At 47.2% G+C, this 26,582-nt stretch overlaps 1 protein-coding gene across 3 annotated transcripts in view; it reads right to left on the bottom strand.

The window, feature by feature from the left end:
• Positions 1 to 26,582, bottom strand: part of LOC136572018 (chymotrypsin-elastase inhibitor ixodidin-like) — a 53,594-nt gene that overhangs the window by 728 nt on the left and 26,284 nt on the right. The window contains exons 1-3 of one of the 3 annotated variants that reach the window (XM_066572640.1): positions 10,604 to 11,472; positions 6,504 to 6,561; positions 2,424 to 2,456 (exon numbers count right to left, since the gene is read on the bottom strand). In XM_066572640.1, coding sequence (XP_066428737.1) covers positions 2,424 to 2,456; positions 6,504 to 6,543 — 73 coding nt within the window. In that variant the 5' untranslated portion in view covers positions 6,544 to 6,561; positions 10,604 to 11,472. Of the gene's footprint in view, positions 1 to 2,423; positions 2,457 to 6,503; positions 6,562 to 10,563; positions 11,473 to 26,582 lie in introns of those variants that run through there. The other 2 variants (XM_066572641.1, XM_066572639.1) reach the window with 2 other exon arrangements.

Below are 26,582 nucleotides of genomic sequence, written 5' to 3'. Positions count from 1 at the left end.
TTTCAGTTTTCATGCACATTTCTCCGTTCACATCCAGAGCTACATTTAAAACTTTACTGTTCGCTCTTGTGATGTCACAGCTAAGCGCTAAAGTTGGCTTCATATGTTGTTAGAAAAGCCGGCTACCGACAGATACGCTGCAAAATGTGCATGGAAGCAGGGGGTACAAATGGATGCTACACGGTTATGTTGGTTTGGCACACGGCAGTAACACATCTGCCTCGGAAGTGCTGCGGATTCCACCCTTTAGGGCTCCTTCCCATGGACGGATTTCCGCCGCGTAATTCACGGCAGAAATCCGTTGCGTTGCCCGCAGCTATTAGGTTCTATTGAACCTAATTGCTCAGGGCTCACGGTGCGGAATTCCCATCCTCACCCGCGGCATGCTCTATTTGCCGCGGGTGTACGCGCTGACGGCTTCCATTGCAGTCAGTGGTGTCGTCCATTCACACTATCTTCCGCTGTAGCACAGGGGAAGATAGCGTGAAACCGCTTCCCCGCCTACCGCCGCCGCGTCATATGACACGGCCGGCCGCGTCATGTGATGCAGTGGGCGTGTCATGTGACGTGGCCGGCGTGTCACATGACACTATGGCGCGTCACGCCAAAGCATCATGCGGGAGCAAGGACGCCGGAATTCCGCGGCGGGGGCCCGTCATGGCTGTGTGCAGCCGGCCTTAGGCTGGGTTCACACGGGGCGGAATGGCGCGGACATTCTGCATGCAAATACTGCATACATTTTAAAATCTAAGTTAAGCCGCAAAGTGGACAAGATTTGCAAAAATCTCGTGCACACGCTGTCGACAGTCAGCTGCAATTAAAATCTGCGGGCTCAGTTATCCCTATAGGGAGAGATTTCCGCAGCGGAATACAGGCTGAAAAGCCACTGCAGCAGACTTTTTTGCTGCAGAAATCTGGTGAAATTTCCACGTGGCTCCGCTACGGACATTACGACTTGACATTCGCCCCGTGTGAACCCAGCCTTAGAATCACTCTTTAGGTCACATCTGGACCTCATTAGGCTATTTAACCTTGCAATCCGCAGAAAGGGTGTGTTACGTGCGCAAAAATTTGGTAATTTGAGCAGGCGCAGACTTGCGCGCAAATGTGCCTAATCCAACCTCGTCATATGTAAATACTGTGCACTGCGGCAAGCACTTTTGAGACTACCCTCATATCAATAAACCCGATTTTGCTTGCGCAAGCTGCAGGCGATGTGAACCCGTTGACTTCAATGGGTTCCCCAGCATAGAGCGATTTTGCGTCCCTATTTTTTCTGCAGGCGAAAAAAATACACCAAATACCCAATTTTTTTTGCACCCTGTCAGGTAACTGCGCAATTATGTGGTGTTAATTGCTAACACCGGGGACTAAGCCTTTCCAAGCATTTGTTCCAATCGTTGCTCGCTAGAGATGAGCGAGCATACTCGGTAAGGCGATATACTCGAGAGAGCATCGCCTTTTTCGAGTACCTGCTGGCTCGTCCCTAAAGATTCGGGGGGGGGGGGGGGGGGGTCTTTGGGGGTTGTGGAGAGGATTGGGAGGGAGAGAAAGAGGGATCTCTCTCACTCTCCTCCCCGCTCCCCCTCACTGCACCGCACCGCCCCGTATCTTCAGGAACGAACCAGCAGGTACTCGAAAAAGGCGATGCTCTCTCGAGTATATCGCCTTACCGAGTATGCTCGCTCATCTCTAATGCTCGCCATCGCTTCAGCGTATTGTTTTTAAATGCACAATGCAGCGCCCGGTGTGAAGGGCTTTAAAAATGCCAATTCCGATCAGCAGAAGTCCATGATGTTTTCAATGGGGCTGGCGCTGCTGCAATATCGCAGACTTTTCTTAGCGCTGCGAGTAAAACATCGCAAATGAGTATGAAACCAATGAAAATCATTGGTTTTATAATCATGTGTTTTCATTCACTCTCGCATCGCTTTTTTGAAAACCATAATTTTTTTTTTTTTGCATCGCTGCATTCAAAGTCCCATAACTTTTTTGATTTTTCCATCAGTGGATGTCTGTGAGGGTTGTTTTTTGTGCGACGAGCTGTATTTTTATTAGTACCATTTTAGGGCTTATTCAGATGGACGTATATCAGTCGGGTTTTCACGCCCGGCCAATATACGCTGCCCCTCTCTGCAAGGGGAGGAGGTGGGACTGGACGGGAGCTAGTGCATTCAGCTCCCACCCCTTTTCTGCCCTCTCTCCGCCCCTCGCCACTGTTTGCAATGGGAGGGGGCAGGGTGGGGTGGAAATAATGCAGTTTTATATATATATATACATTGATGTAACGGACAGGATGGAAGAAATATAATCGGTTGCTGATCTGGATTTTATATGTATCAGGCAGGAATCTGGACTCTCAGCCTTGTTGACATTAAGCAAGAAGTAACCCCCTCCCCTCGGCCCCCGATCACATTACTCACTTGGCTCCCTTTCTTCCGCCATTGATTGCAGGACTGTAGAGATAAAATAATAGAAATAATTAATTACAAGAAAATGTTCTACAAATGTCTAAAGAGAGATGTCATATTTCTTGGATCACTTTAAAGTTTACATTTGCACTCACTGGCGTACCACTAGGGGTCGCAATTGCAACCCGGCCCCTTATAGAATGGGGACCAAAGGGCACCCGCCATTCACTCTATCACCAACGGGGGACGACTCTGGGTGACACTCATGGTGGAGGGCTATTTCATGGGGCAACCGGCAGCCAATTCCCCACTGCAGACTCCCCGCATTCTTTCCTTCAACTGAGAGACTGCAGTCTATCAGTACACCGCCAGCCATGTGATTGCTATGGCTGGCAGAGGAGGGGAGCGGACCATGCGGTGTAAGCCCGGCTTCATGCGGCCGTGAAAATCGCGTGAGATTTGTGCATTGAGAGACACACAAATCTCGCACAAATATGAACCCAATTCATTTGACTGGGGCCATACATGAGTGAGGTTTTCATGCATGGCACTGCGATGTGGGCAGGAAAAAAATCGCAGCATGATCTATGTTTCTGCTATATTGCCCATTGTTATCAATGGGGTGGCAGCAGCGCCGGCGCTATTGAAAGCAATGGGAGAACTCAGTGATCCTCTGCGATTCCCTTCATCCCCGCAGTGATGCGAGGCTGTTTTCACATGAAAATGCCTCGCATCCACGGTGCTCTCACATGGTGACAAGTGTGATATCGGGCCATGATTCATGGCCCGATATCGCCGTCACCCTTGTGAAGTTAGTCTAACCACATAAACATATTTGTACAGCTGTATAAGTTATACATCTCCTGTATATAGTGATATGGAGCATACAGGTATAACCTGGGTATCTCCTGTATATAATTATATATGTGCAGCTGGTATAAGCTATACATCCCCCTGTATATAGTGATATAGAGCATGCTGGTATAACCTGGGTATCACGTGTGTATAATTATATATGTACAGCTGGTATAGGTTATACATCTCCTGTATATAGTGATATGGACCATGCTGGTATAACCTGGGTATCACTTGTGTATAATTATATATGTACAGGTGGTATAAGTTGTACATCTCCTGTATATAGTGATATGGAGCATACAGGTATAACCTGGGAATCTCCTGTATATAATTATATATATACAGATGGTATAAGCTATACATCCCCCTGTATATAGTGATATGGATCATACTAGTATAACCTGGGTATCACTTGTGTATAATTATATATGTACAGCTGGTATAAGTTATACATCTCCTGTATATAGTGATATGGAGCATTCAGGTATAACCTGGGTATCTCCTGTATATAATTATATATGTACAGCTGGTATAAGCTATACATCCCCTGTATATAGTGATATGGATCATACTAATATAAACTGGGTATCTCCTGTATATAATTATATATGTACAGCTGGTATAAGTTATACATGCCCTGTATATAGTGATATGGATCATACTAATATAACCTGGGTATCTCCTGTATATAAATATATATGTACAGCTGGTATAAGCTATACATCCCCTGTATATAGTGATATGGATCATACTAATATAACCTGGGTATCTCCTGTATATAATTATATATGTACAGCTGGTATAAGTTATACATCCCCCTGTATATAGTGATATGGATCATACTGGTATAACCTGGTTATAACTTGTTTATAATTATATATGTACAGCTGGTATAAGTTATACATCTCCTGTATATAGTGATATGGAGCATACAGGTATAACCTGGGTATCTCCTGTATATAATTATATATGTGCAGCTGGTATAAGCTATACATCCCCCTGTATATAGTGATATGGAGCATACAGGTATAACCTGGGTATCTCATGTATATAATTATATATGTACAGCTGGTATAAGCTATATATCCCCCTGTATATAGTGATATGGATCATACTGGTATAACCTGGGTATCACTTGTGTATAATTATATATGTACAGCTGGTATAAGTTATACATCCCCCTGTATATAGTGATATGGATCATACTAGTATAACCTGGGTATCACTTGTGTATAATTATATATGTACAGCTGGTATAAGTTATACATGCCCTGTATATAGTGCTATGGAACATGCTGGTATAACCTGGGTATCACTTGTGTATAATTATATATGTACAGCTGGTAAAAGTTATACATCTCCTGTATATAGTGATATGGAGCATGCTGGTATAACCTGGGTATCTCCTGTATATAATTATATATGTACAGCTGGTATAAGTTATACATGCCCTGTATATAGTGCTATGGAACATGCTGGTATAACTTGGATATTTCCTATATATAATTATATATGTACAGCTGGTATAAACAAATAAAGTATAGGACAGCGCTCCATAGGTTTGGATCAGGTGGTAAGCTGCTCCCCAAAAAACCTTAATCCACAGCAAAATGAAGCTTATAAAAAAAACAAACCTAGGGCGGAAACACTTTGCCTTTTATCTGTTATTGTGCTCCTACCAAATAAATCCCATAATTGAAGCACCTCTTGGTCTTAAGACTACTTCTCTCAACTGCCGTGATACGCTGTAAGGCCCGCTGTCCGCCACGGGGATACCTGTCAGTTCTCTGCGGTGAGTATATCTGACAGATAGGCTCAACGCAGAGGATTGCGGCAAATCGCGGCATACCACGATTTGAATCCCGCGAGCAGAGAATCGCTATGATTCTCCGCTCGTGGATAGGGGGCTGCGCTTTCCATAGCAATGCTATAGAAGGCGTTCACTGTGCTACCCGCGGCCGGATTATCGTCGTGAATAACGCAGTGAACTGCCGCCCATGAACAGGAAGCCTAAGGGGGACTCATGGAGGGATCCCCCCAAACCAGTAAGTGATTTCTCTATATCTCACAGGCATGTACATGTAAAATCTCAATTAGAGATGCCCTCCTTAGTGTGAACTGTTTTCAAACTTCCATTGAGCATAAGCCTTTTATTTTTCTTTTCCCTTGTGGTATACGTTACACATGTCCTGTATACAGTAATATAGACCATGCTGATAACCTGGGTGTTTCCTGTCTATAATGATATGGACCATGTAGTAGACGGTAGGCCGCTCGCCCGCTAGCCTTACGGGCTACAAACAAATATTCACGTAGTCCAGTAAATAAAACATGTTTGGAAAACTTATGCCAAAAGGCTAAATCATGTATGTAAATTCATTTTGCCGCAGTATGTAGTACGGTTTAGGTATAGATACAGGTACAGGTGAGGGGGGGGGGGGGGGGGGGGTCACGAGCTGAATTTTTGCCCCAGGCCCCTGAGCCTTTAGTTATGTCCCTACAGGGGCATAAAAATGTAAATAAATAAATTTAAAATGTTTAAAAAGTACCTAATCCCCCTTTTTTGTGCACTTTGATATTTGTATAAAAAAAATTGCTATCATTGTATTCATATTGACCTGTACGCAAAAAGCAAAGCAAAATGTTTACTTTGGTAATTTTGCTTCCCAAAAACCGCAATAAGGTCTTATACTCACGAGTGGCAATGCGATGATTGGTATTAGTTCATTGAGCACTACAATGATTGGCTAAGCTCTGGCGCTCGACAACCAATCAGAGCCAGCAATTCCTGGAGGCGGGGTTTTTGAATCCCTGACCAGGAAGAATTGGGTGAAAACTACAAGCAATTGCGGCAGAGCTGTAGAGGAGACGTGTGGCAGAGCCGAAGAGCGCGTCTTAGGCGATGTATTGTGCTTTTTTTTTTTTCATGCAGCCAGGGCTTATTTTCAGGGTAAGGCTTTTACATAATTAGCCTACAAATTAGCACGACTTTGTAGCTGCAATGATATCGCTATCACCCGTGTGAAAGAGTCCTTATGCTTATACTGTATTTGACAAGTGAGTTTTAGTGTGATAGTGATATGACTGCATATTGTGATGTGTGATGCCACATTGCTCTGCGGTAATGCGACTCCATTATCACTTCTTCTGTAGAGATGCATGAAAACATCAATTCCAGCTCTGCTACATCTGTATGATAAATTCATAGAATGACATTATTATTAGGGTACTTACTCAGGGAGAAACAAAGCAGCAATGAGCAGATCTTCAGCATCTTTGCTATTTCGGTCGTCTACAAATAAAAAATAGTAACATAAAGTCCAATTCACCGGGTCTTCTGGACTATAAAATGTTTGTGAAAAAGTATAGAAAACTTTAGAAAGAACCTTTAGGCCTCATGTCCACGGGCAGAAGATGATTTAAAATCCGCAGCGGATCACCCGCACGCGGATCCGCATCCCATAGGGATGCATTAACCACCCGCGGGTAGATAAATACCCGAGGATGGTCAATAAAAGTGAATAAAAAAAAATATGGAGCATGAAAAAAAATGGACATGCTCCATTTTCGTGCGGGTCTCCCGCAGGCTTCTATTGAAGCCTATGGAAGCCGCCCGGATTCGCGGGAGACCTAAAATCAGAATATAATCACCTGCTCCGGATCTTCCCTTCTTCGTGGCTTGATCTTCTCTCCGTCGCGGCCGGATCTTCTTTCTTCGGGCTGGCGCATGCGCTTTTGTGCATGTGTGGATCGCTTTGGGTTTTGCCAGGGAAAGCCCCAAGCAGTCTGACATTTCTGAGGGGGAGATGTAGCATTACAGGATGGCCAGCCACATGTACAGTATGGCCCTCCTGTAATAACAGGATAGTAGAAGCTCCACCAGTAAGGGAGCCGCTCACCATTCTCGGACATAGTGGGGAATTCCGCCCTATGACGTTCATATTCCTTATAGAGCATATGAACATGGAAGGTCTTCTTGGCACAATCCCTTTAAAGGCGTTATACCAAGAACAACTTTTATCAGCCATCCACAGGATAAGCAATAAAAGCCTAATCAGTTGGGGTCTCACCACTGAATGTCCCCACGCATGCGCAACTTCAGCACCACCTTCTCATTGCAGAGGATGCAGCAAGCCCGTGTAGTGGCCCAGAGGGTCTTCAAGAATAGTCACACATTTATTGTCCCATGAACCCCCCGGCTGTGTACTCATTCAGCAGACATAGAAGGGGTCACACGTCGGAAAGCCCTGTCTTACCCCTTTCTTTCAACAAGCTAAACTAACTGCTTGGCAACAGCTGGCTGCTGATTGGCTGCTTGTTACACAGACACTCATTGGTGGAGGGGGAAGGGTGAGAGTCCCAAGAGGGAGAAGAAGCTCAGGACGAGACAGGATGTTAGGAGGTGTATGAAGAGAGCTGGAAGAGAGCGGATGTGTTGTTGGAGCAGGATGTGCAGGAGGTGTGTAGTGGCCCAGTAAATGCTTTCCTGACCCCCTTCATAATGATATATATGTATGTTTTATGTAGATGCCCTGTGCCAAACTGCCTTGTCATTCTGTTATGTGTATTGCTCAGCTGCAGCAAATGAGAGGGTAATGTCTGAGCTGACTGTCTGTGAATGTATCAATTTATGTCCTGTCACGTTGTATGAGAGAAGGTATAAATGTAAGTGCTTGAGAGCGGGAAAGGAGTTCCATGTCTTCTGGAGTCAGAGTGGAGAGGTCCAGCTACATGGGGGCACCTTCTGCCCTTGGGTATTAGTGTACTTTGACGCCACCAGAAGCTAGGGTATAGACAGGAGGACGCCCCTCACACACCCCTAGCTCCTGATAGGGTGAAGGCACAAAGGTCCTCTGCAGTTATTTGTCATACATTATTATCTGTAAATGCTGGCTTGTTACGGCTGAAACATGGCAGCATTTACATGTCATAATGTAAGGCTAATAACTGTAGTAACCCTGAGTGTAACGCTGCAGCAGTGGAAGTCAAATCTGTGGAGATGCTGCAGAGTGTTTCTGCCCTGTTATGCCCGCCATTTAAGCTAAGGTTGATGCTCTGCTGCCCGTTTGCCTATCTGTTCTGCCCGACTCCTCCGTCCCCGCCGCTTTGCCATTATGCCTTGGTCCCGGCCGACGTAAGGCATTTGCGTTGCGGAGGCTGCATCAGTGGCCCATGTATGGCGCTACTGGCTTACATTTGCAGTCCCTGCTGGTGACAGCCCGCAGCACTTCTACACTGAGGGGAATTCAGGGTCGCGGCCGCCGGGGAATCCACTTCTTCCTGGCAGCGGTAATACTGTAACGAAGGCTTCCACCTTCTGCCCCGCCACCACAGCCGATGCTGCCGGCCAAAGCACTTGTTCCTTGGGGTTTCTCGGCTGCACCGCCGGCGTCCGCAGTTATGGATTCTCTATTTTTTACTGTAGTGCCCTTGCAGGACCTGGGGGCTCTCCCCATGTGCAACCAATCACATTGAGGGGGCGTCACCCAGTTTCAATCTTGACTCCAACAGGAATTCATGGTGGCGTCAAGATACACTAATACCCAGCTCTTGTGTAGTGAAGCATGGAGGAGGAGGAGAGGTTTCCCGAGTGCAAGAATCAGCATGATCAGTGAGTGATCCCCCATCGAGAGCGAGAGAGCGCGAGTCAGTCCTACGTTTTTCTTCCAAGGCCCAGTGTAGAGGTACTCTTTCTGTTTACAATTGTCACACACACACAGGTTTCCTGAAGTCTGGGATCACTGTGTGGAGGTACTCATCTTCAAGTCTCTCTGTATATATTTATAATGCTACCTGCACATGGAACATTATGTATTGTTTGTCTTGTATTGTTTGGAGTTTATCAAGTAAAGTTATTCCAGGTCCTGACTGTTCCCGGGGACCTGGGGTACTATACTCTTGTCTGTGGCTCCTTTTTTTCCCTGTCAATGCTCATGCTGGGGGATACCGGAACGGTGGCGTCACCCATGACAACCTCATCGTATGTTCGACCGTTTATTGGGCATCCACATGCCGGGGGTGTCCGGAAGAGGACCAGTGCTGCCCTGGCTTTGGCTGCGTGTGTCCCTCCGGGAGGGAGCGGTGTAAGCAAGAAGCTGGCTTGTCACGGCGGCACTTACCACGCTCCTCAGCGTATGTCATGTGTCCGTGGTCACCCTACAGGACACTGCAGTGTTCCACAGACATACCACAGAGAGAGAACGTTGCCTGGAGTGAGAAGCCAGGATTACATCAGCTTCTGAATCAACGCACAGCGTGGAGAAACTGGGACCTTTATATTTAACAATGAATTACACTGAACCCTGCTCAAATATATTCAGGAAAAGTAAGAGAGGGCCATCTTTAAACTAGCTTCAGTTACTACCGTAAAGTCTTCTAAACAAACACCCCAACACATAACTAGGACTGTGGGAGCATTGTTAGTTAACCTTTAGGAACAAATAGAGTGTTGAAGAGTAAAGTGTTAAATGTACCGAACAGGATTTGTGAAGCAACGTTACCAACTGTGTGTCAAGTGAATACTTCTGTCATTATCTGCAAGTTTGACATTTTTGTGAGTGTTGCACTATTTCAAAAGCTAGTAAACTGTGTACCTCCACTTTGCAAACTAAGGCAACACAGGACTCGTATCAGTTATTTGGTATTCAACTCCAAAGATCCTGAAGTGATGTTGGCGTCACGTGACAAACCACCATTCAACTCTGTTTTACTAAACTAATCCTTTTGCCACTGTGTGCAGCCGAGCCAGGCACCTTTCCACCATTGCTGGGAGAGATTGCAGAGCCACCCATGACAACAATCCTGATAACCCATGCTCTGCCCACATTGGTGTGCCCCGCTCGGACACTGCACCCAAAGTGAGGAGCAACAGGGGACAAAGGACCCCTGTTCTTGGGGCATCTCAGTGGTGAGATCCCAACCAATTGTACTTTTAGCATCTAACCCTTTTAAAGAGAACCTGTCATGATCTTTGGCTCCAAGGTGAGGGATCGGGGATGGGGAATGGGAGTGAGGAGGTTCAATACTCAGGGGGCGCCATGTTCCTGTGTCCTAGCAAAGTTAGTATGCTCCCACATCATAACTGTTCTCAGCCGACTTTGTGTGCATGGGCTCACACAGGGATGACTGAGAAAGCACATGCACAGAAAAGGCTTCACCATTTAGCTTGCGCCAACTTCACAGGGACAGAACACAGGAACCGGGTGAGTATGAAGCTTCGCTCCCCAGACTTCCCTCTGCCTAACCTCTGTGCCCCAAAATATAGGAAGGACATAACTGTATATACAAGTTTCACCTGTGCAAACTTCTGCGCACTGGTCGTTGTTCTTACTCACATGCAAGATGAATCTCCAGCGGGAACCACAAGATGTAGGAACCTGAAGAACTGCTCTTTTTATAGGACTAGTTGTCAGGGGTGGATATGAGAGTCCTCAGTATTGCTTCTGTCCAGATGGGGTCAGTTGTTCCCAGGGTCACTTGGTTGATCATTTTAGGAAAACTCACGTGGAGAGAAACTGAGCCAAATCAGCGGAAATGCAGAGAATTCTTATCACAACACAAAACAAATGATACTGGTGGCAACAAAAGACAAGATAATTATATATAACACTAGGTGATATACTGGTGCATAGTAATATGGTATACTAGGAGATATACAGGTGTGTTGTTATATGGTATACTAGGAGATATACCCATGCGTTGTTATATGGTATACTAGGTGATATACAGGTGCATTGTAATATGGTATACTAGGTGATATATATGTGTGGTGTTGTATGGTATACTAAGTGATATGCCGGAGCGTGGTTATGTGGAATACTAGGTAATATACCGGAGCGTTATGTGGTATACTAGGTGATATACCGATCTGTTATTATATGGTATACTGTGTAATATACCTGTGTGTTGTTATATGGTATACTAGTTGATATGCCGTGTGTTGTTATACGGCATGCTAGGTGATATACCAGTGCATTGTTATATGGTATACTAGGTGATATGCCCATGCGTTATAAGGCATACTAGGTGATACGTCCGTTTGTTGTTATATGGTATACTAGGTGATATACTTGTGCGTTGTATGGCATACTAGGTGATATACCAGTGCGTTGTTGTGTGGTATACTAGATGATATACCGGTATGTTGTTATATGGCATACTAGGTTATATACCAGTGTGTTCTTATATGGCATACTAGGTGATATACCTGTGCGTTGTTGTGTGGTATACTAGATGATATACCAGTATGTTGTTATATGGCATACTAGGTGATATACCTGTGTGTTGTATGGCATTCTAGGTGATATACTGGTATGTTGTTATATGGCATACTAGGTGATATACCGGTGCGTTGTTATATGGCATACTCGGTGTTATACCGTTGCGTTGTTATTTGGCATACTAGGTGATATACCGGTGCGCTGCTATATGGCATAGTAGGTGATATATAGGGTGCATTTTTATATGACATACTAGGTGATATACCAGTGTGTTCTAATATGGCATATTAGGTGATATACCCATGTGTTATATGGCATACTCGGTGTTATACTGGTGCATTGTTATATGGCATACTAGGTGATATACAGATGCGTTCTTATATGGCTACTAGGTGACATACCTGTGCGTTGTATGGCATACTAGGTGATATACCAGTATGTTTTTATATGGCATACTCTGTGTTATACCGGTGCGTTGTTATATGGCATACTTGGTGACATACCTGTGCGTTGTATGGCATACTAGGTGATATACCGGTATGTTTTTAGATGGCATACTCGGTGTTATACCGGTGCATTGTTATATGGCATACTAGGTGATATACATGTGTGTTGTATGGCATACTAGGTGATATACCGGTGCGTTGTTATATGGCATACTAGGTGATATACGGGTGCGTTGTTATATGGCATACTATGTGATATACCGGTGCGTTGTTATATGGTATACTAGGTGATATACCAGTGTGTTCTAATATGGCATACTAGGTGATATACCCATCCGTTATATGGCATAGTAGGTGATATACCGGTATTTTGTTATGTGGCATCTTAGATGATATACTGGTATGTTGTTATATGGCATACTAGGGGATATACCATTGTGTTCTTATATGGCATACTAGGGGATAGACATATGTAATATTCGAAGATATACCCTGCGTTGTATGAGGATTTTATGAATAGCGATCCTGAAATATACAAAGTGGGCCAGAAAAATGAGCCGAGCGCCGCGCTGTGATGAAAGCTGCCCAAAAGAAAAGCTGTGTTGCCCATAGCAACCAATCACAGTGCAGCTTTCATTTTACCTCAGCAGTACAGGAAATAGCAACCATTCACAGCACAACCTTTATTTTACCTCAGTAGTATAAGAAATAGCAACCAATCACAGCGCAGCTTTCATTTTACCTCAGCAGTATAAGAAATAGCAACCAATCACAGCGCAGCTTTCATTTTACCTCAGCAGTATAAGAAATAGCAACCAATCACAGCACAGCTTTCATTTTACCTCAGCAGTATACCCGCCCACAATAAAAAATACTCGTTGGGACTGTCACTTTCAGTGTTTCTTCACTTGGCAGCCACCATCCCCCTTGGCAATCCCCGCTGCATCAGAGAGTCTCGGACTATGAGATCTCACAAGTTCTAACAGACGAACTTGAACTTAAACAGATGAATGTTTTTGCACAGTTTTTTTTCACCCATGAAACTCACGCCCGCAAAACATGATGAAGCAAAACCATTGATTTCAATTGGTTCGCTCTTATGCGTGTGTTTCCTGCGCGTAATTCTAGGACCTGCCCTGTCTTTCTGTGTCGGGAGGGGTATTGTCTCTTCTCGAAGAGACACCTACTGTGTTTCCTCAAAAATAAGACACTGTTTTATATTGTTTTTTGCCCCAAAAAAGTAACGGTGTCTTATTTTTGGGTAGGCTTATACTCACCTTGTCCGCGGCGTCCCGATGCCCCTCGATGGTCTCCGGCAGTGGCGGCGGCGCTGCGTCCTCCTTGTCTCACAGCGGTGCTTCTTCTGGTGGCCATTGGGACGCCGCAGGCAGGTGAGTATTGTGGTTTTTTTTTTTGGGGGGGGGGGGGTTCACCTAAGTTAGGTCCTATTTTCGAGGGAGGCCTTATATATTTAAGCCTCTCCCGAAAATCCGACAGGTCTTACTATCGGGGGTAGGACCTATTTTTGTGGCCAAGCATGCTCCTCTGGGTAATCTTCTATATATATAAAAATGAATGTATGTCTGTCTGTGTGTCTGTCTGTCTGTCCTTTATGCATTACTACTAGAGATGAGCGAACACCAAAATGTTCGGGTGTTCGTTATTCGGGACGAAATTATCGCGATGCTCGAGGGTTCGTTTCGAACAACGAACCCCATTGAAGTCAATGGGCGACCAGAACATTTTTGTATTTCGCCGATGCTCGCTAAGGTTTTCATGTGTGAAAATCTGGGCAATTCAAGAAAGTGATGGGAACGACACAGCAACGGATAGGGCAGGCGAGGGGCTACATGTTGGGCTGCATCTCAAGTTCACAGGTCCCACTATTAAGCCACAATACCGGCAAGAGTGGGCCCCCCCCCTCCCAAAAACTTTTACTTCTGAAAAGCCCTCATTAGCATGGCATACCTTTGCTAAGCACCACACTAGCTACAACAAAGCACAATCACTGCCTGGATGACACTCCGCTGCCACTTCTCCTGGGTTACATGCTGCCCAACCGCCCCCCCTCCCCCCCACAGCGCACACCAAAGTGTCCCTGCGCAGCCTTCAGCTGCCCTCATGCCACGCCACACTCATGTCTATTTAGAAGTGCGTCTGCCATGAGGAGGAACCGCAGGCACACACTGCAGAGGGTTGGCACGGCTAGGCAGCGACCCTCTTTAAAAGGGGCGGGGCGATAGCCCACAATGCTGTACAGAAGCAATGAGAAATATAATCCTGTGCCACCGCCATCAGGAGCTGCACACGTGGGCATAGCAATGGGGAACCTATGTGCCACACACTATTCATTCTGTCAAGGTGTCTGCATGCCCCAGTCAGACTGGTAATATGCACCTTAACAGTAACCGCGTTGGTGGTAATGTGGTGGTGACTGCGGACCTAGTAGCACGGTTGTATTTTGTTGGTTTTCGGAATGCGGCCAGGATTAAGTGGGCCGTGGCGGGGGGATGGTGTGGGGGCTCTCTTGTTGTGTCGGTAAAGGTGAAATTCTTGGACTGCCACCAGACGAACCAATGCAAAGGCATTTGCCAAGAATGTTTTCCCTGTTGGAGGAGGAGGGGGATGTTTTTGAGGCACTACGTGTCCTCTCCACGTGTCCGTGGTTATATGCACCCTAACAGTAACCGCGTTGGTGGTAATGTGGTGGTGACTGCGGACCTAGTAGCACGGTTGTATTTTGTTGGTTTTCGGAATGTGGCCAGGATTAAGTGGGCCATGGCGGGGGGATGGTGGGGGGGCTCTCTTGTTGTGTCGGTAAAGGTGAAATTCTTGGACTGCTACCAGACGAACCAATGCAAAGGCATTTGCCAAGAATGTTTTCATTGTTGGAGGAGGAGGGGGATGTTTTTAAGGCACTACATGTCCTCTCCACGTGTCCGTGGTTATATGCACCTTAACAGTAACCGCGTTGGTGGGAAATGGCCTCGCCGCCATCATGTCTTTGGGAAGCCTCTGTTTCCACACCCCAGAGACATACCATTAGCAGCGGTATAGGCAGAGCCCAGAATTCGTAACATTTCAGCCGTAGCATTAGGACAGGCCCCACTAACATATCAGTAGCAGCATTATAGGAGGAGCGCAGTCTTCGTTCCATGTCAGCAATAGTAGCACTCAAGACAGGCCCCAGTAACAATTCCGAAGCAGCAGTATAGCGGGAGCGCAGTCTTCGTTCCATGTCAGCAATAGTAGCACTCAAGACAGGCCCCAGTAACAATTCCGAAGCAGCAGTATAGCGGGAGCGCAGTCTTCGTTCCATGTCAGCAATAGTAGCACTCAAGACAGGCCCCAGTAACAATTCCGAAGCAGCAGTATAGCGGGAGCGCAGTCTTCGTTCCATGTCAGCAATAGTAGCACTCAAGACAGGCCCCAGTAACAATTCCGAAGCAGCATTATAGGAGGAGCGCAGTCTTCGTTCCATGTCAGCAATAGTAGCACTCAAGACAGGCCCCAGTAACAATTCCGAAGCAGCAGTATAGCGGGAGCGCAGTCTTCGTTCCATGTCAGCAATAGTAGCACTCAAGACAGGCCCCAGTAACAATTCCGAAGCAGCAGTATAGCGGGAGCGCAGTCTTCGTTCCATGTCAGCAATAGTAGCACTCAAGACAGGCCCCAGTAACAATTCCGAAGCAGCAGTATAGCGGGAGCGCAGTCTTCGTTCCATGTCAGCAATAGTAGCACTCAAGACAGGCCCCAGTAACAATTCCGAAGCAGCAGTATAGCGGGAGCGCAGTCTTCGTTCCATGTCAGCAATAGTAGCACTCAAGACAGGCCCCAGTAACAATTCCGAAGCAGCAGTATAGCGGGAGCGCAGTCTTCGTTCCATGTCAGCAATAGTAGCACTCAAGACAGGCCCCAGTAACAATTCCGAAGCAGCAGTATAGTGGGAGCGCAGTCTTAGTTCCATTTCAGTAGCCTTAGTATAGCCAAGGCACAAGTTACATTTATGTAGCTAAAGTGTAGGCCAACCCCACACACCTTTCTGTACCATGAGTGCAGGCGAAGAACATAGAAATTACTATGATTACACTGTAGGTGAGGGCCCCAAAAAATTGGTATACCAACAGTACTAATGTACCTCAGTAAAAATTGGCCATGCCCAACCAAGATGGCAGGTGAATCGCTTTGGTTAATGTGGCTTAAGTGGTAACTAGGCCTGGAGGCAGCCCAGTGTAACGAAAAATTGGTTCAAGTTTAAGTTCCAACGCTTTTAAGCGCATTGAAACTTATAAAAATTGTTCAGAAAAATTATTTGAGTGAGCCTTGTGGCCCTAAGAAAAATTGCCCGTTCAGCGTGATTACGTGAGGTTTCAGGAGCAGGAGGAGGAGGAGGAATATTAGACACAGATTGATGAAGCAGAAATGTCCCCGTTTTGGATGGTGAGAGAGAACGTAGCTTCCATCCGCGGGTGCAGCCTACGTATTGCTTAGGTATCGCTGCTGTCCGCTGGTGGAGAAGAGAAGTGTGGGGAAATCCAGGCTTTGTTCATCTTGATGAGTGTTAGCCTGTCGGCACTGTCGGTTGACAAGCGGCTACGCTTATCTGTGATGATTCCCCCAGCCGCACTAAACACCCTCTCCGACAAGACGCTAGCCGCAGGACAAGCAAGCACCTCCAGGGCATACAGCGCTAGTTCAGGCCACGTGTCCAGCTTCGACACCCAGTAGTTGTAGGGGGCAGAGGCGTCACCGAGGACGGTCGTGCAATCGGCTACGTACTCCCTCACCATCCTTTTACAGTGCTCCCGCCGACTCAGCCTTGACTGGGGAGCGGTGACACAGTCTTGGTGGGGAGCCATAAAGCTGGCCAGGCCCTTAAAGACTATTGCACTGCCTGGGATGTACATGCTGCTCGATCTCCGCACCTCCCCTGCTACCTTGCCCTCGGTACTGCGCCTTCTGCCACTAGCGCTGTCGGATGGGAATTTTACCATCAGCTTGTCCGCAGGGTCCTGTGGTATAGCAACACTCTCGAACCCCTTTCCTCTTCGGGAATGAGAGTGGGAAGGTTCTCCTTATAGCGTGGGTCGAGCAGTGTGTACACCCAGTAATCCGTTGTGGCCAGAATGCGTGCAACGCGAGGGTCACGAGAAAGGCATCCTAACATGAAGTCAGCCATGTGTGCCAGGGTACCAGTACGCAACACATGGCTGTCTTCACTAGGAAGATCACTTTCAGGATCCTCCTCCTCCTCCTCCTCCTCCTCCTCAGGCCATACACGCTGAAAGGATGACAGGCAATCAGCCGGTGTACCGTCAGCAGCGGGCCAGCGTGTCTCTTCCCCCTCCTCCTCATCCTCCTCATGCTCCTCCTCCTCCTCCTGTACGCGCTGAGAAATAGACAGGGGGGTGCCCTGACTATCCAGTGGCATACTGTCTTCCCCCCACCCCCCGTTTCCGAGCGCAAAGCAGCTGCCTTTATGGTTTGCAGGGAATTTCTCAAGATGCATAGCAGAGGAATGGTGACGCTAATGATTGTAGCATCGCCGCTCACCACCTGGGTAGACTCCTCAAAATTACCAAGGACATGGCAGATGTCTGCCAACCAGGCCCACTCTTCTGAAAGGAATTGAGGAGGCTGACTCCCACTGCGCCGCCCATGTTGGAGTTGGTATTCGACTATAGCTCTACGTTGTTCATAGAGCCTGGCCAACATGTGGAGCGTAGAGTTCCACCGTGTGGGCACGTGGCACAGCAGTCGGTGCACTGGCAGCTTAAAGTGATGTTGCAGGGTCCGCAGGGTGGCAGCGTCCGTGTGGGACTTGCGGAAATGTGCGCAGAGCCGGCGCGCCTTTACGAGCAGGTCTGACAAGCGTGGGTAGCTTTTCAGAAAGCGCTGAACCACCAAATTAAAGACGTGGGCCAGGCATGGCACGTGCGTGAGGCTGCCGAGCTGCAGAGCCGCCACCAGGTTACGGCCGTTGTCACACACGACCATGCCCGGTTGGAGGCTCAGCGGCGCAAGCCAGCGGTCGGTCTGCTGTGTCAGACCCTGCAGCAGTTCGTGGGCCGTGTGCCTCTTATCGCCTAAGCTGAGTAGTTTCAGCACGGCCTGCTGACGCTTGCCCACCGCTATGCTGCCACACCGCGCGACACCGACTGCTGGCGACATGCTGCTGCTAACACATCTTGATTGCGAGACAGAGGAGGAGGAGGAGGGTGCTTTAGTGGAGGAAGCATACACCTCCGCAGATACCAGCACCGAGCTGGGGCCCGCAATTCTGGGGGTGGGTAGGACGTGAGCGGTCCCAGGCTCTGACTCTGTCCCAGCCTCCACTAAATTCACCCAATGTGCCGTCAGGGAGATGTAGTGGCCCTGCCCGCCTGTGCTTGTCCACGTGTCCGTAGTTAAGTGGACCGTGGCAGTAACCGCGTTGGTGAGGGCGCGTACAATGTTGCGGGAGACGTGGTCGTGCAGGGCTGGGACGGCACATCGGGAAAAGTAGTGGCGACTGGGAACTGAGTAGCGCGGGGCCGCCGCCTCCATGATACTTTTGAAGGACTCAGTTTCCACAACCCTATACGGCAGCATCTCAAGGCTGATGAATTTTGCTATGCGGACGGTTAACGTTTGAGCGTGCGGGTTCGTGGCGGCGTACTTGCGCTTGCGCTCGAACACTTGCGCAAGCGACGGCTGGACGGTGCGCTGAACTACACTGCTGGATGGGGCCGAGGACAGCGGAGATGAGGGTGTGGGTGCAGGCCATGAGGCGGTAGTGCCTGTGTCCTGAGAGGGGGGTTGCATCTCAGTGGCAGGTTGGGGCACAGGGGGAGAGGCAGGGGTGCAAACCGGAGGCGCTGAACGGCCTTCGTCCCACCTTGTGGGGTGCTTGGCCATCATATGTCTGCGCATGGTGGTGGTGGTGAGGCTGTTGGTGTTGGCTCCCCGGCTGAGCTTTGCGCAACAAAGGTTGCACACCACTGTTCGTCGGTCGTCAGGCGTCTCTGTGAAAAACTGCCAGACCTTAGAGCACCTCGGCCTCTGCAGGGTGGCATGGCGCGAGGGGGCGCTTTGGGAAACACTTGGTGGATTATTCGGTCTGGCCCTGCCTCTACCCCTGGCCACCGCACTGCCTCTTGCAACCTGCCCTGCTGATGCCCTTGACTCCCCCTCTGAAGACCTGTCCTCCTGAGTAAGCGTTGCACACCAGGTGGGGTCAGTCACCTCATCGTCCTGCTGCTCTTCCTCCGAATCCTCTGTGCGCTCCTCCCTCGGACTTACTGCCCTTACTACTACCTCACTGCAAGACAACTGTGTCTGATCGTCATCGTCCTCCTCACCCACAGAAAGTTGTTGAGACAGTTGGCGGAAGTCCCCAGCCTCTTCCCCCGGACCCCGGGAACTTTCGAATGGTTGGGCATCAGTGACGATAAACTCCTCTGGTGGGAGAGGAACCGCTGCTGCCCAATCTGAGCAGGGGCCCGAGAACAGTTCCTGGGAGTCTTCCCGCTCCTGAGCAGGTGTCATTGTAGTGGAGTGAGGAGGCTGGGAGGAAGGAGGAGCAGCAGACAGAGGATTCGGATTTGCAGCAGTGGACGGCGCAGAACTGCGTGTTGACGATAGGTTGCTCGAAGCACTTTCTGCCATCCAGGACAGGACCTGCTCACACTGCTCATTTTCTAATAACCGTCTCCCGCGTGGACCCATTAATTGGGCGATGAATGTGGGGACGCCAGAAACGTGCCTCTCTCCTAATCACGCAGCAGTCGGCTGCGACACACCGGGATCAGGAGCTCGGCCTGTGCCCACACCCTGACTTGGCCCTCCGCGTCCTCGGCCGCGTCCACGTCCTCTAGGCCTACCCCTACCCCTCAGCATGCTGTATTACCAGTGATTTGATTTCACAGGCAGGAAATAAATTGGCGCAAGACTGCAGGCCAAATATAATTTTTTCCCTTTTTGGAAAACGAAAGGCCCCACTGCCTCTAATGAATGAATAATCTAAGTTTAATAACTGTGCTGTGTCCCTGCTAATGTGTCACAGAACGTGAGGGTAGCAGAGTTATTATAACTCTGGCAGAGCAGGTATTTTTTTCCCAATTAAGGAAAGCAAATGGCGAAGCCAGCAGTAAAGCGTAGCTGGGTGCGTCTGATTTTTCAACTTTGTTCACGCAGCTCACACGTGTCCACAGCCCTTAGGACGGACAGAGGCTGGACAAATAGATTTGTTTTCAGTTTTTTTCCACCAAAAGGCAGCACTGCGTATATTCAATGAACATGAGAAGTTTAATAACTGTGCTGTGGCCCTGCTAATGTGTCACAGAACGTGAGGGTAGCAGAGTTATTATAACTCTGGCAGAGCAGGTATTTTTTTCCCAATTAAGGAAAGCAAATGGCGAAGCCAGCAGTAAAGCGTAGCTGGGTGCGTCTGATTTTTTAACGTTGTTCACGCAGCTCACACGTGTCCACAGCCCTTAGGACGGACAGAGGCTGGACAAATAGATTTGTTTTCAGTTTTTTTCCACCAAAAGGCAGCACTGCGTATATTCAATGAATAATAACTGTGTTGTGGCCCTGCCTACACAATTCTTTCCCTGCAGTATCAATGGAGGGTGCAATGCTCTGCAGAGGCGATTTTGAGAAGAAAAAAAAATGCAGCACAGCTAACAGCAGCCTGGACAGTACTGCACACGGATAAATATGGCCCTAGAAAGGACCGTTGAGGTTCTTGAAGGCTACACTCACTCCTAACACTCTCCCTGCCTATCCAACACTTCTGTCCCTAATGCCGGGTGCAACGCTCTGCAGAGGCGATTTTGAGAAAAAAAAATAATTGCCACTGCTAACAGCAGCCAACACACAGCTATCAGTGGCCCTAATAAGGACCTTTGGGGGTCTTGAAGCCTACACTAACTACCAATTCTTTCCCTACAGCAGCTCCGGTACAAACAGCACTGTCCCTCATCTAACTCACACGGCATCTGAGGCGAGCCCCGGGAGGGGCCGACTTTTATATTAGGCGGACACCTGATCTCCCCAGCCACTCACAGCAGGGGGGTGGTATAGGGCTTAAACGTTGCAGGGGAAAGTTGTAATGCCTTCCCTGTCTTTCAATTGGCCAGAAAAGCGCGCTAACGTCTCAGAGAAGGAAGTGAAAGTAACCGGAACACCGCATGGTGTTGGTTACGAATAACGAACATCCCGAACACCCTAATATTCGCACGAATATCAAGCTCGGACGAACGCGTTCGCTCATCTCTAATTACTACGCCATTCATCCGATCGCCATGAAACTTTGGGAAGTTGCTGAGTACACTCCTGGTAAGATTATAGGCATAGGACAACTATCCTACGATAGGTGGCGCGCGTGCGAGCGTCGTCGACAGTTACGCTCCCCAGACGTAGATCGATTTCCATCTGAGGTAACATGAAAGCTGCACTGTGATTGGTTGTTATTTCTCATACTGCTGAGGTAACATGAAAGCTGTGCTGTGATTGGTTGTTATATATTATACTGCAGAGGTAACATGAAAGCTGCATTGTGATTGGTTGTTATATATTATACTGCTGAGATAACATGAAAGCTGTACTGTGATTGGTTGCTATTCCTTATACTGCTGAGGTAACATGAAAGCTGCGCTGTGATTGGTTGCTATTTCTTATACGGCTGAGGTAACATGAAAGCTGTGCTGTGATTGGTTGTTATATATTATACTGCTGAGGTAACATGAAAGCTGCGCTGTGATTGGTTGCTATTCCTTATACTGCTGAGGAAACATAAAAGCTGTGCTGTGATTGGTTGCTCTTTCTTATATTGCTGAGGTAAAATGAAAGCTGTGCTGTGATTGGTTGCTATATATATATATATATATATATATATATATATATATATATATAAAAACGAATGTATGTATGTCTGCCTGTCTTCGCAGCAACGCGCGATGGGTAAGCCAGTATGCAAATAAGGAAGATGGAACAATATGTCTGCAGCTCCAGCAATTGGATGGCAGCATAACTGCACACTGATGAGGGGCAAACACCCCCAAACAGCTGTCTGTGTATGGATTCTGGCTTGGCTAGTGAGAAGCCTGTGAGGTGGGTCGGGAGGGGTATCATCTCTACTTAAGGAGAGCACCAAGGAGGTAACATAGTTTGTAAGGCCAAATGAAGGCAATGTCCATCTAGTCCAGCCTGTCTATCCTCCTGTGTTGTTGATCCAGAGGAAAGCAAAAAAAAACCAAGAGCAGAAGCCAATTAGCCCTTTTGGGGGAAAAATTCCTTCCGACTCCCTAATGGCAATCAGACTAATCCCTGGATCAACCCCTAATAGTTCCTACCTACCTGTATACCCGGATTAACAATTAATCCGGATATTATCCTGTAATATCCTTCCGCTCTAGAAAGACATGGATTTTGCCATCACCATATCCTCAGGCAGAGAGTTCCACAGTCTCACTGCTCTTTCAGTAAAGAACCCTTTTCTGTGTTGGTGATGAAACCTGCTTTCCTCTAGACGTAGCGGATGCCCTCTTGTTACCGTCGCAGTCCTGGGTGTAAACAGATCATGGGAGAGATCCTTGTATTGTCCCCTCATGTATTTATACATAGTTATTTGATCACCCCTTAGCCGTCTTTTTTCTAGAGTAAATAGTCCCAATTTGGATGCCTCTCTGGGTATTCCAGTCCCGTCATTCAATGTATTAGTTTAGTTGCTCTTCTTTGAACTCCCTCCAGCACTGTAACATCTTTCCTGAGCACCGGTGACCAGAACTGTGCGCCGTATTCCATGTGAGGCCTGACAAGTGCCTTATATAGTGGGAGGATAATGTTCTCGTCCTTCGCCCCTATACCTCTTTTAATGCACCCCAAGACTTTATTAGCTTTTGCAGCAGCTGACTGGCATTGGTTACTCCAGTTTAGTCTACAGTCCACTAGTACCCCCAGGTCTTTTTCCATATCACTATTGGTGACACCCGTTTCTCTTGCCCATGTGCATAATCTTACATTTATCCACATTGAACTTCATCTGCTATTTTCCTGCCCAAGCCCCCAGCTTATCTAGGTCCATTTGTAGCCGCACATTGTCCTCCGTTGCATTGATTATATTGTATAATTTTGTGTCATCTGCAAATATTGATATTTTACTGTGCAGTCCCTCTATCAGGTCGTTGATAAATATATTAAACAGAATGGGGTACTAGTTCTGTGGCACCCTGCTAGCGACGGTGGCCCAATCAGAGTATGAACCATTTATTACCACCCTCTGCTTTCTATCATTGAACCAATTCTTAACCCAATTACACACGTTTTCACCCAGTCCGAGCTGTCTCATTTTGTATATTAGCCTATTATGCGGCACGGTGTCAAATGCTTTAGAGAAGTCCAGATATACAAGATCAATAGATTCTCCCAGGTCCAGCCTAGAGCTTACTTCATCGTAGAAGCTGATCAGATTGGTCTGACATGATCGACCCTTCATGAACCCATGCTGATGAGGAGTTATTCCATTGTTCTCCTTGAGGTATTCTTCGATTGTGTCTCTCAGGAGCCCCTCGAATATTTTCCCGTTACTGAAGTGAGACTTACCGGCCTGTAGTTACCAGGCTCACTTTTGGTCCCCTTTTTGTAAATTGGAACCACGTTGGCAATATGCCAATCCAATGGTACAACCCCGGTCTTGATAGTATCCACAAATATTAGATATAGCGGCCTAGCTATCACATCATTTAGTTCTCTTAGAACCCTTGGGTGTATTCCATCTGGGCCCGGCGATTTATCGATTTTAATCTTCTTCAACCTGTTCCGCACTTCCTCCTGCGTTAGGTATGAGATATTTTGTGAGGGGTTCATTTTATTCCCCTGTATCTCGTGTGGCATTTCCTTTTCGTTTGTGAATACGCTTGAAAAGAAACTATTTAATAGATTTGCCTTCCCTCCATCATCTTCAGTGATTTCTCCTGCATTATTTGTTAAAGGGCCAGTGCTTCCAGTGCAAATCCTTTTGCTGTTAATATAGTTGAAAAATAGTTTTGGGTTGTTTTTGCTCTCTTTGGCGATCAGTCTTTCTGCCTCCTCCTTAGCAGTTTTGATCTTATATTTGCAAATTTAGTTTTTTTCCCTGTACGATTTTAGCGCTTCTTCGCTGCCTTCTTGCTTTAGTAGTTTGAATGCTTTCTTATTTTCGTTTATTGCCCCCCTTACCGTCTTGTCGAGCCACATTGGTTTCCTTTTAGTTGAGATTCTTTTATTTTTAAAGGGAATGAACTGTTCATATGAAGTGATTAGGATCCTTTTGAACTTTTCCCATTGGTCCTCCGTACTGTGATTTTTGAGGATGTTGTCCCAATTAATGTTACTGACAGTAGTTCTAAGCTGATCAAATTTTGCTTTACTAAAGTTTAGTTTCTTTGTTGCTCCCTGATAAGGCCTCTTATTGAATGGCAGCTGGAAGTTGATTATATTGTAGTCACTGTTCCCCAAGTGCCCCTCAACCTGTACCCCCTTTATTCGGTCCGGTTCGTTAGTTAGTACTAAGTCCAGAATGGCCCTCCCTCTCGTTGGTTCCTGCACAAGTTGGATAAGGTAATTATGTTTCATTGATCTTAAGAACATATCACCCCTATGAGATTTGCAGGTTTCGTCTTCCCATATTATATCTGGATAATTAAAGTCCCCCATTATAATTATTTTGTTGCGGTTTGACACCTCTTCTATCTGCCTTAATAGTAAGGTTTCAGTTTCTTCAGTTGCTTTTGGTGGTCTATAGAAGACCCCTACCAGGATTTTGTTATTTTTTTATCCCTGTATTTCCACCCACAGAGGTGAGTGAGGAGACTTTTAAGGCCATGCATGCTCCTCTGGCTAATAGCCAAGCCAGGATCCTACTGCACAATGATGGGGGGCAAATACCCCCAAACAGCTGTCTGTGTATAGATGCTGGTTGGCTTTCAATTTCCAATCTTTTGTTAGGACCTGTATAAAGTGTTATGCATTGACTTGCAGGAATGCTGCAATCCAATAGGTGGCGCTGCAAAGGTATTGTTCCATCACCCTGAGGCTTCTTTCACACGAGCGCATATTGGCCGGCCGTTTTCACAGCCGGCCGATATACGCTAAATTGTTAGTAAAAAATCTGGTGAACGGGCGCACAAATCAAACGTTTCTGCGCCCGTTCATATGGCCTGGTGTTCCGGCCTCTTTCTGCTACTTGGAGTTGATCAGGGAAGCTTATAGGGTTCATGGGGGTCATACCTGGCTGTGCTGTGAGGAGCAGTTCAGGCAGAGGAAAGTGGTCTGTCCATCGATTCGATGGGATCAAAAGGATATTGGGTTGTGGCTGAGGCTAATGGCCACAGTGCATTTTGGGCTGCCCTTGCAGGGGTAAGCAGGGTCTTCTGGCTCAGCATCCACATCCATGGCAAGAGTTCAAGGGGCACAGGCCAGGGGGAACAAATTTGTTTTTTGTAGGCAGTTCAATGTAAGTTTGGTGCAGGATGTAAGTTTAAGCATGCCTGCTTCCATTGGAGCGCAGGGTCGCACACAGCATCAAAATGCTTAAAAAAAAGGGGTGGGCACAGTTTTTGAGAAAAGGGAGGACTCCTGGGAAATTGGCAGAGATGGTGCCGTTACTAAATATATATCCGGACAGGCGTTATTGTTTAAGGGTTTCTAGCGAGGTGTTCGTCGTTCCGCCCCCTGCACATAAAGTCCCATTTTCCACAGAAAATCTGCGTTTGGCCCTTGAGTATCTGAGTGTGGTGTTAGAGAAACTGGGTAAGGAAGTTAGCTTCGGCTGTATGTCTGGTCTGTTTAGGAACCCTCCTCTACAGGATTTGGTGGTGTCTCTGCTTGGTGTAGTCATAAAGGAAGGAACCAAACAAGCTTCGATTAATTCATCACTAGTCATACCCCAAAGGGTGTCTATACATGATGACAGAGACTCTGATATTTGTCCGGTTGTTTATACGTCATTTGACGCCACAGTGCGTTGGATGCGGACATATGGACACAGGGCTTTACTGGAAAAGGTAGATATCAAATCGGCCTTTCGCTAGCTACCGGTGGCGCCGGAGAGCACTTTGTTACTGGAGTATTTGGGAAGAAAATTATTTGGCTGATGTTTGTTTGCCCATGGCATGTTTCATCGTATGTGCATATTTTTAAAAGGGGTTTAGCTCATTCTTAGAGTGGGGTATGTGAGACCCAGTCGGGTATCCATTACTTGGATGACTTTGTGCTTGGGGCGAATGGGTCGCCTGTGTGTGCGTCATACTGGGGCCTGATAATTGTATGGTCGGAGGAGTCCATAGGAGGAGATGGAGGGGAGTGAGGTCGGTGAAGGGTGTGATAAAGCTAAATAGGGGGGGTTCTCGATTTATAGGCCACAAGGGCAGTGTGGGGGTTAGGCATGTAGATTTGGAGGCAGGCACAGGTAAATTACTGGAGATCGGACAAGGATCACGGAAACGTCATAGGGATAGATTTGTGGTTAAAAGGAATTCATAAGGGCATTGAATGAGCTCTAGTGTTGTGAAGGGCGGCGCAGGCTTGAGGGGGTCAAGCCGTGCTGGCTATGGCGGTGAGGGGAGGAGTCATTGGAGTCAGAAGAAAAGTATGGTGGGGGAAAGCGGGGGCTGGATAGCTACTTA

The sequence above is a fragment of the Eleutherodactylus coqui genome, chromosome 6, assembly GCF_035609145.1.
Source record: "Eleutherodactylus coqui strain aEleCoq1 chromosome 6, aEleCoq1.hap1, whole genome shotgun sequence".
NCBI classification, from domain to species: domain Eukaryota; kingdom Metazoa; phylum Chordata; class Amphibia; order Anura; family Eleutherodactylidae; genus Eleutherodactylus; species Eleutherodactylus coqui.
This window is presented reverse-complemented; position numbering and strand designations above follow the sequence as displayed.